The sequence below is a fragment of the Portunus trituberculatus genome, chromosome 17 (genome assembly GCF_017591435.1).
Source record: "Portunus trituberculatus isolate SZX2019 chromosome 17, ASM1759143v1, whole genome shotgun sequence".
NCBI classification, from domain to species: domain Eukaryota; kingdom Metazoa; phylum Arthropoda; class Malacostraca; order Decapoda; family Portunidae; genus Portunus; species Portunus trituberculatus.
This window is the reverse complement of record NC_059271.1, coordinates 13,711,929-13,731,952: the sequence shown is the minus strand read 5'-3', so window position 1 is coordinate 13,731,952 and position 20,024 is coordinate 13,711,929. Positions and strand designations below refer to the sequence as shown.

The window sequence follows — 20,024 nt, the reverse complement described above, 5'->3', positions numbered from 1 at the left end:
GTATTCTTTGGTTGCAGCACCATATGGCCCAAGCTGTTGAAGCATCTAAACTCACTCACTCATGTAACAGATTTTTTCAAGCAACAAACCATCCTTTCCTCATTTTAATCCATTAAATTGAAGGTTGAGTGAATAAATAAAGTGGAGACTCAATACTTGACCATCTAAATACTTGAACTTTTCAATACTTGAACAAAAAAGTTTGTTTAATACTAGAAAAGTACCAGATAGTCAAATGTCCACACAAGGTAAGCAAAGGTTCCCTGGCATATCCTTTTCCCCTTCACCAGAGGGTCATCAGAATAACTTTCTCCTGCATTCTGTCTGTAGTTTTTCATTTATAAACTTACATTAACACCAAAGGCTTATTAGTGGTTAAAATATCTGGTAATCAAACGGCCGCACAGTTGGTCATTTACAAAGCCCTGTCATCTCCTTTCTCGCAGCCACCATTGTCCTGTTCTGATACCATATTACTGGTAATACTGGTAATATCAGTATTACCATAATACTGGTATACCGGATGACAGTGCGCATCCCTAGTCCTGCCACAATCTTGAGAAAAACAACATTACAGGCAACCCCAACTTAACAAAGGTTCACACAACAAAATTTCGCTACAACGGTTTCCTTTTACTACCATCTGTTCGTTTAACGAACACCAGACTCGCTTTAACGAAATTTTATCCAAGTAATTTTTCCAAGTTTGAAAGCCCTGCCGTATCACGCACGCCGACAGGCTTTTGAATACACCAGTGCCTCTTGTGGACAAAACACACACCACTCACTCCCCCTAGTTCAAAACAATAACAGCATCAGCAGCAGCTCGTCTTCCCTCGCTCTACATGCCATCAAAACATTCTGCAATGTCGCCTAGCATTGCTAAGAAGACCAGGAAGTCTCTTACTCTCGAAGTGAAGCTGGATGTTATTCACAGACACGAGAGAGGTGAGAAAACTAATAGCATTGCTTCCCACGCTGGCTTGACTCCATCTACTGTCTTCCATTTTCAAGTCAGCAGACTCTATTAAGAAGGCTGGTGAGATCATATCTTCCTTGCAAGCTTAAAGAACCACCTGAACTTGTGACTCTGCAATGGATAAAAAGGAAAGCCTTGTGGAAATGTGGTACATAAGTTTTGTATGCAGTACAATGATGCGCCCTTTGTTTACATTCCACAGGTTGCCAGCTAGCATATTTCCCACTCCACTCTCCCTCCCTTCATAAACTTAAGATCATCAACATTATAAAGTTACTTACATACATACATTAGTGTACATTATAATGACTTAGTCTTAAATTAAACTGCTTAAATGTTTAACTTCATAATTTTTACTTTCATTAAACCTTTTAGTGTACTATGATGCACTCTCACTTTATTTACTCTCAATGGAAGCTCAAGTCAGGGGTTAAACTTGTTATAATTGGTTCACTTAATGAAAATTCGCTTAACAAAGAGTTTTTAGCAACATAACCCCTTCGTTAAGTAGGGGTTGCCTGTATTCTCCATTCTGTCTGTAGTTTTTCATTTAGAAACTTACAATGACACCAAAGAGGCTTATTAGTGATGAAAATAAGGAATCTGGTGAGAGTGCAAGTGTTAGTGAGCCACAACACTCTGTTGGTGGATTCACAGCAATCACACCAAGAGAAAAGTTACAAAGACATTTTCATGGATGGTGATTTGTCCTCCGGTGAACTCCTTCCCCTCTCTTCTTCCCTCCTCTTCAAAGTTATTCATCACCAGCTTTCACTTACGGTATGTACAAATAAAAAATATAAAAAAAGATATATTGAAATCTTTATAAACTTAAAGTTTTGCTAGAATGAATTACCAGATTTATAGGTATCAATCGTTGAACTTTTTGATACTCAAACAGCCATTCGGAATAAATTAAGTTTGAGTATTGAGTCTCCACTGTATATAGTCTGCGCGAAGTCACCGCGTCTAGGGAGTGGTGCGGAGACTTTACAAGTTTAATGTATTTCTTTTACTGCAACAAAGCCAAGAGGGGTGAAAAAGATATCGTATGTCTGAGAGCGAGGTAGACCCCTCTCCACCCTAATGCTGCTAAAAGACACTGCTCAGGCCACTCTCAGTTGTTATATGGAGCAGAAGTTTGGTACTGCCTTGTTTGCTTTTTCCTGCTTTCTGCACTAATATTGCACTTCTTTTCTTATGCATCACAGCTTAATAGACATGGATGGAAAGTGCACTGATAAGAAAACTATTCAAGCTATCACTGATCTCCATAAAGCAGGTATTAGCAACATAGAAATCTGCATTCAAAAAGGTCTGAAACTCATACTGTGCAGGAGCTCATACAAAAATTCAAAGCTCGTGGGGGCAAAAATTTACCGCTCCCACAAAAACCACTTGGTACACCATGTAAGGTACCTGAGAGGACAAAAACACTTCTCAGGAGGCAGCTGGAGGTCAATCCTATCCTTACAGGATGCCAAATTAAGGAAGGGAATCCTGACTTATTAACTGGTGTCTCTCTCCGTACTGTCCATGATACTTTACAGAATGACCTTGGGCACCGCAGTTACCGGGCAAAGAAAAAGCCACTTATAAATGACTCAAAAAGAAAGAAAAGGATCCAGTTTGCAAAGAAATATCAAGATTGGACTCTAGAGAAGTGGAGTACAATACTGTGGTCTGATGAGAGCACTTTTTGTGAGTGATACAACATCTAACAGAGTGTACTGTCACCCAGGCTCTCATTTTGATGATCCTCACTGCACTCAAAAAACCACCAAACACTCTCAGAGTTTAATGGTTTGAGGATATTTTACTTTCAATGGTCTTGGTGATCTTGTTTTGTTCCTTAAAAACACTACTATCACCAAAGAAGTGTATTTGGAACTCTTAATGGATAATCTTGAGCCATGATTTGAGAAAACCAAAGGTCAAATTTTCCAACAGAAGCTCATACTACTAAAATTGTCAAAGAATGGCTAGATAATTATAAAATCAACACCATAAAAGATTTGCCTGTAAAATTCTAGTTTCTGCCCATACTTCCCCCTCCTCCCTTCCAACAAGCTTGGGAACAGGTGGGAATGTGGGGTTTCAGGTGGGGAATATGAAAGGAGTCGGAAATGTGTATTTTTTTTTGTGTAACGGGGGGAAATGGCCATCCTAAACTCTACTGAAGGTTCACTACAATTTGTATAAATTCCATAAATTTGAGGTAAATATCACCAAGGACGCTAACTTAACTTGACCTAACCTAACCTAATCAAGATGGGGGCTGCGTCCCCCCTGGACCCCTGGACACCCCCAAGTAGTCCGACGCACCTAATATTCCCCACCCGAAACCCCGCATTCCCACCTGTCCCCAAGCTCGCTAGGTGGGGGGTACGGGAGAGTATGAGCATAAACTAGAATTATACCAATTGGCCTGTCAATTCACCCAATATTTCCCCAATAGAGAATTTATGGGCTGTAATTAAGGCCAAATTGAGAAGATGTGACACCTACACACTCTCCAACCTGGAAAAAGAGCTTCACAATTGTTTGGTATACTTCAAGCCTGAGACTCTTCATTCAAAATTTAGCTGATAGTGTGCCAAAACGTCTCAGAGAGGTGTTCAAGAAAAAAAGAAATACAATAAAGTAATAAGTATTGGGTAGAGTTAGAATTTGTATGCTTTTAGGGGATTTGACATAAAAGGTGTAATGCAAAAAAAAAAAAAAAAAAAAAAAAAAAAAAAAAAATATATATATATATATATATATATATATATATATATATATATATATATATATATATATATATATATATATATATATATACAGAAAACCCCCACTTAACAAAGGGGTTACATTCTTAAAAAACCCATCGTTAAGCAAAATTTCGTTAAGCGAATCGATTATAACAAGTTTAACCCCTGACTTGAACTTCCATTGAGAGTAAACAAAATGAGAGTGCATCATAGTACAGTGAAAGGTTTAATGAAAGTAAAAATTATGAAGTTAAACATTTAGGCAGTTTAATTTAAGTCATTATAATGTACAATAATGTATGTATGTACATAACTTTATAATGTTGATGATCTTAAATTTATGAAGGGAGGGAGAGTGAAACAAGATATACACTAACCGGCAACCTGTGGAATGTAAATAAAGGGCGCATCATTGTATCACATATAAAACTTATGTACCACATTTCCACAAGGCTTTCCATTTTATCCATTGTAGAGTCACGATTTCAGGTGGTTCTTTTAGCTTGCAAGGAAGATACGGTCTCACCAGCCTTCTTAATAGAGTCTGCCGACTTGAAAATAGTAGAGACAGTAGATGGAGTCCAGATGGTGGCAAGCAATGCTATTAGTTTTCTCACCTCTCTTGAGTCTGTGAATAACATCCAGGTTCACTTCGAGAGTAAGAGATTTCCTGGTCTTAGCAACGCTAGGCGACATTGCAGGGTGTTTTGGTGGTAAGTTGAGCAAGGGAAGACGAGCTGCTGCTGACGCTGTTATTGTTTTGAACAGAGGGAGTGCGTGCTGCGCGTGTTGTCCATGCGAGTCGCTGGTGTATTCAAAAGCCTGTCAGCTTGTGTGATATGGCGAGGCTTTCAAACTTGGAAAAAATTACCTGGATAAAATTTCGTTAAAGCAAGTATGGTGTTCGTTAAACGAGCAAATGGTAGTAAAATGAAAGCTTCGTTGTAGCAAAATATTGTTGTGTGAACCTTAGTTAAGCGGGGTTGCCTGTATATATATATATATATATATATATATATATATATATATATATATATATATATATATATATATATATATATATATATATATATATATATATATATATATATATATATATATATATATATATATATACAGTAATACTCCGCTTAATGAACGTTCGTTTAACGAATTTCCAGTTTAACGTACTATATAAAGTTAGACCAAAATGTCCGCATAAAGTACAACCACATCCGTTTTAGCGAATTTTCTGGGTTTGAATTTTCCGGGTGAGGGACCGAACATGGTAGCTTCACTGTGATTGGTTGGCTTCCCGCCTCTGTCTCTAGCGCTCCTGGAACTGGATCCAAGATTCTTTAACAAAATCAGAGCAACCTCCTGCAGCGAAATGGCATCCATGAACGCTTAGAGGGACGGTGACAGGGTTGCTATCAGGTTGCTCTGAGGTTGCTGGGAACACCACCTCTCGAGGTGGTGTTACTGTCTTACATATGCATATATGTTCACGAAACAACATTTCTATTAGCTTTTTACAAACATTGCCCCCCAAGAAAGGATTGTTTTGTAATGCATAAAGTGAAATCTTACATGGAATACCAAAAAATAAAGCAGAGATGAGATCAGCCACAAACGAAGCGGGAGACTCACGGCCACTTGGCTGCTTCTTCTTCTTGTGACCCTTTTGCTTGCGTGTTACTTTCATCATGATGTTTATGTTTTCACTCCTCTATTGCCTGCTATAATGGATATCATATCTTAGTATTCATATACGCTCATGCCATGAGGATAACTTCGATTCCGTGACACTGAGCGATAGTGAATTAATAATGAAAAACCGCGGTATTTCATTACTAATTCACTATCACTCAGTGTCACGGAGTCGAGGTTATCCTCATGGCATGAGCGTATATGAATACTAAGATATGATATCCATTATAGCAGGCAATAAAGGAGTGGAAACAAATATCATGGGGAAAAACAACAGCCAAGCTAAAAGGGTCAAAAGAAGAAGAAGAAGAGGCCGAGTCGCCGGAGTCTCCCGCTTCGTCTGTGGCTGATCTTATCTCTGCTTTATTTTTTGGTATTCCATGTAAGATTTCACTTTATGCATTACAATACAATCTTTTATTGGGGGCAAGGTTTGTAAAAAGCTAATAGAAATGTTGTTTTGTGAACATAAATGCGAGAATGTGAGAGAATTTGTACATAGCTCCTCTAACTTCCAATGACTCATATGACATCATAAAAGTAGGGGCACACCAGTGGCCCAATATGCTGCCAAACGTATATATATATATATATATATATATATATATATATATATATATATATATATATATATATATATATATATATATATATATATATATATACGCTATAGCATATTGGGCCACTGGTGTGCTCTATATATATATATATATATATATATATATATATATATATATATATATATATATATATATATATATATATATATATATATATATATATATATATATATATATATATATATATATATATATATATATATATATATATATATATATATATATATATTTCAACCCATGTGGTATGTTGGAGACCAGCCCAGAACATATCCCCCCTATTTCCATTATTTCCTATGAGAAAATTACGTTCACATCAATTTTCGCTCTACGAACAGCTTTGTTCGTTAAGCGGAGTATTACTGTGTGTGTATATATATATATATATATATATATATATATATATATATATATATATATATAGTGGTACTTCGACATATGATTTTAATTCGTTCTGTGACGTTCGTTGTATATAAAAGATATCATATATCAAATAAACTTTTCCCATAGAAATTAATGGAAATACAATTAATTCGTTCTTGTGATATGAATTTACCCCCACCCCCCACCCCAAAAAAATAACATGCTTTAAATACCAACCAAATATAGATTTAATATAAGATAAATACAATGTTTATTGTATGCATGATATAAATTAACTATATTGCTCAAAATAACAACTTAACCCACAAATCTCGGGACATATCGATAGACGTTCATCACACAAGGCAGGGGGCATGTCGATTGACGTTTAGGCTTTTTACAGCTATATTTTGGTTATTTTCTTCCTGTTTTCTTTGCTTGTGAGCTGGCAACACTCATCACGAGTAAACATATGTTTTACGTCACTGTGTTACCAACGATAAATGGTAGGAGCAATCGAAAGTGATTTCATTGTGTCTGATTCCGCCACCTCTCCCGCGCACCTTACTTTTATACCTTGGGTCTCTCGCCATGTTACGGGGAGACAACTTTTGAATGAGAGTGGTATCAGAACAGGAGAGAGAGAGAGAGAGAGAGAGAGAGAGAGAGAGAGAGAGAGAGAGAGAGAGAGAGAGAGAGAGAGAGAGAGAGAGAGAGAGAGAGAGAGAGAGAGAGAGAGAGAGAGAGAGAGAGAGAGAGAGAGAGAGAGAGAGAGAGAGAGAGAGAGAGAGGTGGGGAGAGGATACAAGGGGCCTGTTTTCTCGTGCTCTAGCCAAGGCCACTGAACCCGATCAAACACAAGGCCACGTAAACCGATGATACTACCTCATTCAACCTGTGATATTTTGGTAACCATGACATCTAGAGACTTCTGGTTTTTTACATTGCAAAGAGGAAGAGTTGCTTGTGAGCAGGACTAAATATATGCTCTACGTCACTGTGTCACCAACGATGGAGGGTGGTAGCGAGTGATTTCACTGTGTTTGATTCCGCCACCTTTCCCGCGAGCCTTACTTCTATACCTCAGGTCTCTCACCATGTTACGGGGAGACAACTTTTAAAAGAGATTGGTATCAGAACAGGCGACAGCAAGAGAGAGAGAGAGAGAGAGAGAGAGAGAGAGAGAGAGAGAGAGAGAGAGAGAGAGAGAGAGAGAGAGAGAGAGAGAGAGAGAGAGAGAGAGAGAGAGAGAGAGAGAGAGAGAGAGAGAGAGAGAGAGAGAGAGAGAGAGAGGATACAAGGGGCCCGTTTTCTCTCACTCTAGCCAAGGCCGCTGAACCCGATCGGTTGCAAGGCCACATAAACCAATGATACTACCTCATTCAACCTGTGATATTTTGGTAACCATGACATCTAGAGACTTCTGATTTTTTACATTGCAAAGAGAAAGAGTTGCTTGTGAGCAGGACTAAATATATACTCTACGTCACTGTGTCACCAACGATGGAGGGTGGTAGTGAGTGATTTCACTGTGTTTGATTCCGCCACCTTTCCCGCGAGCCTTACTTCTATACCTCAGGTCTCTCACCATGTTACGGGGAGACAACTTTTAAAAGAGATTGGTATCAGAACAGGCGACAGCAAGAGAGAGAGAGAGAGAGAAAGAGAGAGAGAGAGAGAGAGAGAGAGAGAGAGAGAGAGAGAGAGAGAGAGAGAGAGAGAGAGAGAGAGAGAGAGAGAGAGAGAGAGAGAGAGAGAGAGAGAGAGAGAGAGAGGATACAAGGGGCCCGTTTTCTCTCACTCTAGCCAAGGCCGCTGAACCCGATCGGTTGCAAGGCCACATAAACCAATGATACTACCTCATTCAACCTGTGATATTTTGGTAACCATGACATCTAGAGACTTGTTTTTTTTGCATTGCAAAAAGGAAGAGCTGCTTGTGGGGAGAAAACCATTTGTACTCAATCGTTTATTGAATTTCTAAAAGTAATTAGTATGTGAACAGTACAGGCTATTTTGTGTGTTTCTTGCCAAACTTTTACTTTTGGGACCCATGATCTTGAGTTCACAAAACTTAATAAAAAATACACACTGCCGAGGAGCACAGACACATACATGCACAAAGGATGAACGATACACAACGCGGGCTAAATGTTCGGGTGGACGCGGGTAGCTGAGCGATCACTGTGCCATCTACCGATAGCTAATCGTATATTAAAAATATCGTTGTATTTCAAGACAAATTATATAAAATTTTTCGTTGTATATAAAAAAATTGCATGTTAGAGCGATCGTATGTCGAAGTACCACTGTATATATATATATATATATATATATATATATATATATATATATATATATATATATATATATATATATATATACAGTAAAGTCCCGGGTTATGTCGGTCTCGAGTTACGTCAAACTCGAAGTTACGTCAGTCCACAATAAGGCAATCAAAGATTAAAAAAATTGAAAATTTATAAATTGTAAAGCACGGGATTTATTGTTATTGTTGGTGATTACCCTCACACCGCCCGCCTCACGCTTGAATACAATAAAACCCTGCCTCAGTTCCACCACACCGTCGCCCCTGGCAAGAGTGTTATCCTACTTCTGCGTTTACTGACTCAAGTTCTTAGTATTTTGCTCAATGGCACCAAAGAGAAAACTCCTTAGTGAAAGCAGCGATGCTAAGAAAAGAAAAACCATTACGCTACAAGAAAAAGAGGACATAATTAAAAGACATGAGAAGGGAGGCAGCAGCTGTGTGTGAGGGAGTGAAGAAGAAAATGGGAAGCCCATTACCATGACAACGGGGAGGTTGGCGACCTTGAGGGCTTGCGCACCCATCACAACAATAACCACTCCGGAGCCTTCGCCTGGGCTACACGACACTCGCAGCTGACTTGCACCGTTTGCGCCTGTCTGCTGATCCTTATTGCCCTTTCCTATTGCATTTCCTGCCCCGCTGCCCACGCTTCTACTCCCACTGCACTGCACTACGCTCTAAGCTGTCCGCCCTGGGCGTCACAACATTCGACCTGCCCACCCTCCTGGCGGCCTCAGGCGTCTACCCCTCTCGGCAACCTGCAGTCCTTCACGTTTGTGGCCCTAATCAACAACAAAAACAAGCTTGTTTCATATTCCTATATAGTTGTAAATAATATAACAATATAACCTTTAACTTACCTGAATGACCATAAACAATGATTGGTTGAAAACTAGATAATATGCTTTGAAATGTACGGAAACTCGAATTACGTACAAAATCGACTTACGTCATGTTTCAGGAACGTAACTCTGATGTAAACCGAGATCTTACTGTATGTATATATACATATATATATATATATATATATATATATATATATATATATATATATATATATATATCGCAGGACCACTGCGTCTGGTCATTTTTTTTTAACGTTTTACGTGTGGTTTTACAGTGCCTTTTTGTACCTGAAAATGGGATATGTACTTTCCCGAAACATTGTGAAGTGGATATAATGAAGATAACCGTCCTTTTGTGGGTCTTCTCTCTCCTGTAATATATATATATATATATATATATATATATATATATATATATATATATATATATATATAGATATAGATATATATATATGTTACAGTCAAAACCCGGAATCAGTCAAAACTAGTTTTAACTAGGTATTTTCAATGTGTTGGTGAACAACTAGTATTACCTAGGCAAAACTAGTTATACCTTAATGTTTTTAGTATAACTAGAAATATCAAAGTTTAACTAGTTAAATCTAGTTTTATCTGATTGTTTAAGTTAAAACTAGATTCAACAACGGTACTGAATGTCAAAAGTAGGTGAGGGATATGACCACTCATTTGAGTACTTCTGTTTAAAACAACTGCAATGATATTCCGCAAATCTCCTTTTCCCTTGTCAACATCTGGAATTGGTACAGTGACATTTTGTCCCACACTTGCTGGAGGGTGAGACGCATCAGATACTGTCTTCATTCTTTTTGCCTGCTTTTCCAAACTAGTACTAGCTACTTGCCTAACATGTGATATTTGTGCTTCAGAATTACATTTTAAACATATAACATTAGATCCAAAACCATCCTTGCCGCTCTCAACGTTTATTCCACAAGATTCGTGAATATGTGAGCCACACTTCGAACAGTAGTGACCTTCATTTATTTCCATTTCACACACACAACACGAAAACACTTCACTTCTATTACTGGATCGTGAATTTATGTCATCTTGATTTGTCATCTGCAAAGCAACATTTGATTCCCCAACAGTGTCCTTGTTTACATGTGCAATTAACTTCTCCAAATCCTCCTCATTATTTACAACTTTAATCAATTCTCGTGGAATGCATGTTGTTGCAAGGCCAAGCCTTGGTTCTACACCAAACATTGCTTTGTATGGGCTTCGATTTATACCAGAATGATGGGCTCTGTTCTTCATAAATTGTACAAAGCGTAATCCTTCGGACCACCTTGCTGTATCATTGTCTTTCATCCATCCACTTAACATATTTTCAATATCTTGATTTGCCCGTTCCACAGACCCTTGACTTTGACTGTCTTGGTTTTCCATGCACAATTTTCAACTCTGGCCACAAAGAAGCTAAGAACGTTATAACACTATTTACAAATTCTCTTCCGTTATCACTCTGTAAAATACAGGGTGCTCCAAATGTTAAAAAAATATCAACAAGGTGATAAGCAACTTCTTCAGCACGTTTACATTGCAATGCACGTAGTATCACAAATTTAGTTAAATGATCTTGATAAACCATTATGAGTTTATATTTTCCATCTGCTTGTGTCTGCATATTAATTAAGTCCACTTGACACCGACTATTTAGATCTGAGTGTAAGATTGGTTTGGAAACAAGTCCTCTTTTCTTTTTATTTTTCTTACTTTGGCACACTTCACACATGGTCAAGAAGAGCTTTATCATATCGGCTGTCACATTTGCATATTTCCTGGTAATTTCACATTTCAGTCTATCTCGACCACCATGACCGATTGCTACATGAGATGTCTTAATGACTTCAAAAATCTCGGGAGTAGGAACGTAATAACGAACTTCGTCATTTTTACTTCTTGCAATCAGTTTTTGAACACCACCAATTTCAATGACATCAAACCGCTTCAGTCGTATAACGTTCACCAAACTTGCTTTAACAAAATTTTATCCAGGTAATTTTTTCCAAGTTTGGAAGCCCTGCTGTATCACGCAAGCCGACAGGCTTTTGAATACACCAGCACCTCTTGTGGATAAAACACGAACCGCTCACTCCCCTACCCTTCCCCGCTCTTAGTTCAAAACAATAACAGCGTCCAGCAGCAGCTCATCTTCCCTCGCTCAACATGCCACCAAAATGCCCTGCAACCAGCCCTGCAATATCGTCTAGCATTGCTAAGAAGACCAGGAAGTCTCTTACTCTCAAAATCAGCTGGACATGAGACACAAGAGAGGCGAGAAAACTAATATCATTGCTCGCCTCCATGGCTTGACTCTATCTACTGTCTCTACTATTTTCAAGTCAGCAGACTCTATTAAGAACGCTGGTGAGACCACATCTTCCTTGCAAGCTAAAAGAACCACCCGAACTCATTACTCTGCAATGGATAAAATGAAAAGTCTTATGGAAATGTGGTACATAAGTTTTGTATGCTCTAAAATGATGAGCTTTTTGTTTACATTCCACAGGCTAGCATCTTTCTGGCTCCACTCTCCCTCCCTTCATAAATTTAAGATCATCAACATTATAAAGTTACATACATACATTAGTGTACATTATAATGACTTAGTCTTAAATTAAACTGCTTAAATGTTTAACTTCATAATTTTTACTTTCATTAAACTTTTTACTGTACTATGATGCACTCTCGTTTTGTTTATTCTCAATGGAAATTCAAGTTAGGGGTCAAACTTGTTATAATTGGATCGCTTAACGAAAATTGGAACAACGAAAGTTTTTTTAGGATTGTAACCCGTATATATATATATATATATATATATATATATATATATATATATATATATATATATATATATATATATATATATATATATATATATATATATATATATATATATATATATATATATATATATATATAATACTCCACTTAACAAACAGGATAAGGGGTGTCAGAGCTGTTCGTAGAGCGAAAATTTGTTAAGCAGACGTAATTTTCCCACGAAATAATGCAAATAAGGGGGGATGCATTCTGGGCTGGTCCCCAACATACCACATGGGTTAAAAAAAAAAAAATTATATATACGTTTGGCACCATATTGGGCCACTGGTGTACCACTACTTTTATGATGTCATATGAGTCATTGGAAGTTAGAGGAGCTACGCACAAATTCTCTCACATTCTCGCATTTATGTTCACAAAACATTTCTATTAGCTTTTTACAAACCTTGCCCCCAAGAAAGGATTGTTTTGTAATACATAAAGTGAAATCTTACATGGAATACCAAGAAATAAAGCAGAGATGAGATGAGTCACAGACGAAGCGGGAGAGTCGCAGCGACTCGGCCGCTTCTTCTTCTTGTGACCCTTTTAGCCTGCGAGTCGTCTTTCCCCCATGATATTTGTTTCCACTCCTCTATTGCCTGCTATAATGGATATCATATCTTAGTATTCATATACGCTCATGCCATGAGGATAACCTCGACTCCATGGCAGTGAGTGACAGTGAATTATTAATGAAATACCGCCGTATTTCATTAGTAATTCACTATCACTCAGTGCCACGGAGTCAATGTTATCCTCGTGGCATGAGCGTATATGAATACTAAGATATGATATCCATTATAGGAGGCAAGAGAGAAGTGAAAACATAAAATCATGATGAAAGTAACACGCAAGCAAAAGGGTCACAAGAAGAAGAAGCGGCCGAGTGGCCGTGAGTCTCCCGCTTCATCTGTGGCTCATATTAACTCTGCTTTATTTTTTGGTATTCCATGTAAAATTATACTTTATGCATTACAAAACAATCCTTTTTTGGGGCAAGGTATGTAAAAAGCTAATAGAAATGTTGTTTTGTGAACATAAATGCATATATAAGACAGTAACACCACCTCCAGAGGTGGTGTTCCCAGCAACCTCAGAGCAACCTGAAAGCAACCTTGTCACTGTCCCTCCAAGCGTTCATGGATTCCATTTCGCTCCAAGAGGTTGCTCTGACGTTATTAAAGAATCTTGGATCCAGCTCCAGTAGCGCTAGAGACACTGGCGGGGAGCCAGCCAATCACAGCGAAGCTACCGCGTTCGGTCCCTCATCCGGCAAATTCAAACCCAGAAAATTCGCTAAAACGGATGTGGTTGTACATTATGCGGATTTTGGTCTAATTTTTGGTCTAACTTATATAGTACGTTAAACCGAATATATAAATTTTTATTTTTTTACGTTCGTTAAGCTGAGTATATATATATATATATATATATATATATATATATATATATATATATATATATATATATATATATATATATATATATATATAACCCATTCATTAATATTATATATATATATATATATATATATATATATATATATATATATATATATATATATATATATTTATATATTTTTATTTTTAACCCATTTGTTAAGCGTTTATATATATATATATATATATATATATATATATATATATATATATATATATATATATATATATATATATATATATATATATATATATATATATATATATATATATATATATATATATATATATATATATATATATATATATATATATATATATATATATATATATATATATATATATATATATATATATATATATATATATATATATATATATATATATATATATATATATATATATATATATATATATATATATATATATATATATATATATATATATATATATATATATATATATATATATATATATATATATATATATATATATATATATATATATATATATATATATATATATATATATATATATATATATATATATATATATATATATATATATATATATATATATATATATATATATATATATATATATATATATATATATATATATATATATATATATATATATATATATATATATATATATATATATATATATATATATATATATATATATATATATATATATATATATATATATATATATATATATATATATATATATATATATATATATATATATATATATATATATATATATATATATATATATATATATATATATATATATATATATATATATATATATATATATATATATATATATATATATATATATATATGTGGACTGACGGAGTGTTGTTGGCTCACTACCGCTCGTTTGTGGTTAAATTAAGGTAGTTTACCCCCCAAACTGACGTGGCTCTTGCCGGCAGCTATGAGAGGAGGCGACGTTTTCCAGGCTAGCCAGCGCAGCGGCAGACGGACACCAGCCGCCATACACACCACTACCCCTGTTCTGTCCAGCGAAGATTGTGTGCGAGGTCGTGCCGCAGGAGAGGCACGAGCGACGGGATCAAGCACGAGGAGCCAGTGTGGGCGAGTTGTGGGCCCTTACGAGTGCGTGGGACTCCCTACATGTGTTGCCGCCGTGCCAGTGGAGGAGACGGCCATGAGAGGAGGGAGACACGACGTTGGAGACGTGTGATCACCAAGACTGTGGTGCCTGCTGTGCTGCTAGTTCTGTGCTCTGTAATAAACTGCAATTGGGAGAACAGTGTTTCGAGTTACGCCCTGCTACAAGCTATCTAGGCATTATGGCAGACCAGCCCTCCCTTGATCTGAGACTGATACCGGAGTACGACGGCTCAGGCGCGCAGTCTGTGGTGGAATGGATAGAAAAGCTCGAGCTCATCTGTAAGCTGCGCAACGTCAGTGATGTGGCCAGTGTTATCCCTCTGCGTCTGTCGGGAGGTGCATTCGCCGTATACTTGCAGCTTGCAGAGGCGGACAGGAAGAAAGTTGAGAAGATCAAGGCGGCGCTTGTGGGCGCTTTTGCCGTGGATTCGTATATCGCATACGAACAGTTCATCTGCCGGAAACTACAAGCTGGTGAGAGTCCGGATGTCTTTTTGGCGGAGTTACGCCGCCTGGCATCACTGTTCGGAGGTATGTCCGAGAAGGGACTCGCCTGTGCTTTCGTCGCTGGTCTTCCGGAAGGCATCAGGCGACTACTGAGAGCGGGCTCGCGGATGGAGACACTTGACCTGCCTCAAATCCTGGCGCGGACGAGGGCATTGGTCCGTGACATCGGTGCCGGTGGTGTCCATGAAGTATGTCTCGGCGCCAGGGCTGGGAATACGGACATTGGCCCAGATCAACGGTGTTTCGTCTGCAATGGTGTGAACCACTTTGCCAGAGACTGCTTGGCTCGTCAAGACACCTATAGCGGCAGGAGCCAGAGGAGCGCTGGACGCACTTCAAGACGTGGTGTGAGGTGCTACCGCTGTGGTGTCCTGGGCCACATCGCGTTGGCATGCCCGGGAAACGACCGTGGAGGGGAGGCGTCAGCGCCAGCCTCCTCTCTGGACAAGCAGTGAATGAGGCGCTACCCATCGCGGAGGTGTGGCTGGACGGGAACCGGCGCAAAGTACTGGTGGACACTGGGTGCTCGCGGTGCGTGGCTCACGTCTCGTGCTGCAAAAAGTGGAGGAAAGAAGATGTGGCTATTTTGACCATAAGCGGTGAGGAGCAGAAATGCGAGGGTACGGGTGTCGTGCGCCTCCAACTTGACAGCGGTGCCTCTGTTGACGTAAAAGTGTTTGTGGTGAGTGACAAGCCCTGGGGTTCCCGTTCGTGTTAGGGATGAACGGTGTTGTGGCGTTGGGGGGAGTTGCTGTCAATGCGCACCGGCAAGTACGGTTCGGTGTCGAGGACGCGCCGATCTGCGCGGCTGCCGGCGCTACCACTGACATACAAGTGGATGAACAGGACTTCAGTGTTGCCTATGATACTGCAAGTAACACCTGGACGGCGGCGTGGAAGTGGTCGGGGGGAGACGAGCCCGGCGTCTTGCTGAACAAGGTGGAGGAGTACGCTGTGCCAAGTGAAATAAGATCGCGGTATGAGGAGGAGGTGGATAAGTGGATAACAGACGGATGGTTGGTGCCGCACGACGAGTACAAGCACGGTCCTGCAAAAGGACTGATTCCTCTTATGGCAGTTGTGCAGCACAACAAAGGAAAGGTGAGGCCTGTTCTTGACTTCAGGAGCTGAACACTCATATAGACACCTACACGGCAGATTCTGATGTCTGCGCCGACAGACTAAGAGAGTGGCGGAAGCAAGGTAAGAATGTGTCCATCATAGATCTTAAGCATGCCTACTTACAAGTGCACATTCACGAGTCGCTCTGGCCATATCAGACTGTTATGTACAAAGGGCGAAAGTACTGCCTCACACGTCTAGGTTTTGGTCTGAACGTCGCCCCCTTAATAATGAAGACTGTCCTCAGCTCTGCGTTATCACAAGACCCCGACGTGAAACGTGGGACCTCGGCCTACATTGATGACGTCTACGTTAACGAGGACATCGTCACGGCTCGTCGGGTGGCGGAGCACCTTCATCGCTACGGCCTAACCACCAAGGCTTATGAGCGCGTTACAGAGGGCGCTCGAGTGCTGGGCCTGAGGGTCTGGGGGGAGAGTGGCATGCTGCTCTGGGGACGTGATGGCAAGGTGGGTGGTGTGCCTACCCGCCTGACGCGGCGAACAGCATTTTCTTACTGCGGCAAGTTAACTGGCCATTTTCCAGTGTGTGGGTGGCTGAGAGCGGCAGCGGCCTACGTGAAAAGAAGAGCTAACGCGGCTACGCACACCTGGGATGACATCATCGTCGATGCCGGCCTGCGAAGTATCCTGGAGGAAATAGCAGGGAAGTTACTGAAGGACGACCCTGTTCGAGGAAGATGGGATGTAGGAGGAACAGAGGCAAAAGTGTGGGTGGACGCTAGCTCCTTAGCTATGGGAGCAGCAGTCGAGGTGGAAGGTAAGATCGTCGAGGACGCCTGCTGGTTGCGTCCTGACGGCGCCAGCCATATCAACATGGCTGAACTTGATGCGGTCATCAAAGGACTCAACCTTGCTCTGGCATGGAAGATGAGTAAGGTTGAATTGGTGACTGATTCCTCTACTGTCCACCGCTGGATTAACGACTGCCTCACTGGACGAGCAAGGCTAAAAACAAAAGCTGCCAGCGAGATGCTGATTCGCCGACGACTCGAGATCGTGATGTCTCTGGTTAAGGAGTGCGGACTCGTCCTCACAGTTTCTCTGGTGCCCTCAAGCGAGAACAAGGCAGATGTCCTCACCCGCGTGCCACAGCGATGGTTAAGGACGTCCGCGGCCAACGTCATGGAACCACCGCCAGTGTGTGCGGCAGCTGTCGAAACGTCCCTTGACCAATTAGTGACGGACATCCACCATTCCCGTGGCCACCCTGGGGTAAGAAGAACGCTGTACTTTGTAAAACGAGTCAACGCGGCAGTGACGAAAGGACAGGTGCGTGCTGTTGTCGCTTCCTGCCAGATATGCCAGTCTATAGACCCAGCGCCAGTGAAGTGGAGTAAAGGCAACCTGTCGGTGGAGGGAATCTGGCAGCGGGTTGGGATGGATATCACGCACTGTAGAGGAAGGTCATATCTCACGCTCATCGACTGCGGGCCTTCTCGCTTCACCATCTGGCGCCCGCTGAGGCTACAAACGAGCGATAACATCATCGAGCAGTTGGAAGCAGTTTTCTGTGAGCGCGGGGCTCCGGACGAGATTCTGACTGACAATGACACCGCCTTCCGCAGCAAGTTGTTCGCTCAGTTTGCCTTGCGTTGGAACGTGAATATGCACTTCCGGGAGCGTATTCACCGTCTGGAAATGGTGTCGTTGAGAGGTGTCACAGGACAGTGAAGGTCATCGCGGCAAGAAAAGGATGCTCCATAGCAGAAGCGGTGTACCTCTACAACATCACGCCCGGGGATGACTGCTCGCCTACCTCTGCGCCTGCGAGCATGTTGTACGGGTATTCGGTGAGAGTGCGGGGAGAAGACGCGAGCAGAAGCAACCCTGCAGTAGAAAACAACCCTCACCATGTAGGAGAAGAAGTTTGGGTAAAGCCTCCCGGCGTGCGCTGCGACGAGCAATACAAAGAGGGCGTCGTGACTGGAGTGGTATCGGATCAAGTCGCCGAAGTTGATGGTACACCTCGTCACGTTCGTGATCTGCGACATCGCGTTTCACCACCAAGACACCAGGACAGAGTAGTAGGCAACTCGGACAATAACTGCGAGGATCTGGTGGTTACGTTTCCTACTCCAGAAGAGCAGCGTGAGGAGGAGGACCCGGAGAGAAACGGTGAAGATGTTGGGAGTGTGGTGCTGAGGCGTTCTGCTAGAATCAAACAATCTACCAGGTGTCTGCTGTGTGATTGAGGGCTTGTGGAAGATGGGTGACTGAGTGCCTGGGTGATTTAGATATCAGGGGGGAGTGTGGACTGACGGAGTGTTGTTGGCTCACTACCGCTCGTTTGTGGTTAAATTAAGGTAGTTTACCCCCCAAACTGACGTGGCTCTTGCCGGCAGCTATGAGAGGAGGCGACGTTTTCCAGGCTAGCCAGCGCAGCGGCAGACGGACACCAGCCGCCATACACACCACTACCCCTGTTCTGTCCAGCGAAGATTGTGTGCGAGGTCGTGCCGCAGGAGAGGCACGAGCGACGGGATCAAGCACGAGGAGCCAGTGTGGGCGAGTTGTGGGCCCTTACGAGTGCGTGGGACTCCCTACATGTGTTGCCGCCGTGCCAGTGGAGGAGACGGCCATGAGAGGAGGGAGACACGACGTTGGAGACGTGTGATCACCAAGACTGTGGTGCCTGCTGTGCTGCTAGTTCTGTGCTCTGTAATAAACTGCAATTGGGAGAACAGTGTTTCGAGTTACGCCCTGCTACAATATATATATATATATATATATATATATATATATATATATATATATATATATATATATATATATATATATATATATATATATATATATATATATATATATATATATATATATATATATATATATATATATATAGTATATATATCTATATATCTATCTATATCTATATATATATATATATATATATATATATATATATATATATATATATATATATATATATATATATATATATGCTACATATATATATATATATATATATATATATATATATATATATATATATATATATATATATATATATATATATATATATATATATATATATATATATATATATATATATATATATATATATATATATATATATATATATATATATATATATATCTATATATCTATCTATATATATATATATATATATATATATATATATATATATATATATATATATATATATATATATATATATATATATATATATATATATATATATATATATATATATATATATATATATATATATATATATATATATATATATATATATATATATATATATATATATATATATATATATATATATATATATATATATATATATATATATATATATATATATATATATATATATATATATATATATAT

General features: G+C 39.4%; 2 protein-coding genes across 11 annotated transcripts in view; one reads left to right on the top strand and one right to left on the bottom strand.

Annotated features, from left to right (window-relative positions):
- LOC123504736 (SH2 domain-containing protein 3C-like) overlaps window positions 1-20,024 on the bottom strand; it is a 315,439-nt gene that overhangs the window by 112,752 nt on the left and 182,663 nt on the right. The window lies entirely within an intron of this gene.
- Window positions 15,198-19,364, top strand: LOC123504738. Its single transcript, XM_045255504.1, is given in 4 exon segments — window positions 15,198-15,813; window positions 16,361-16,645; window positions 16,648-18,285; window positions 18,288-19,364. Coding segments are annotated over 4 exon segments (3,114 nt in total). The 3' UTR covers window positions 18,863-19,364.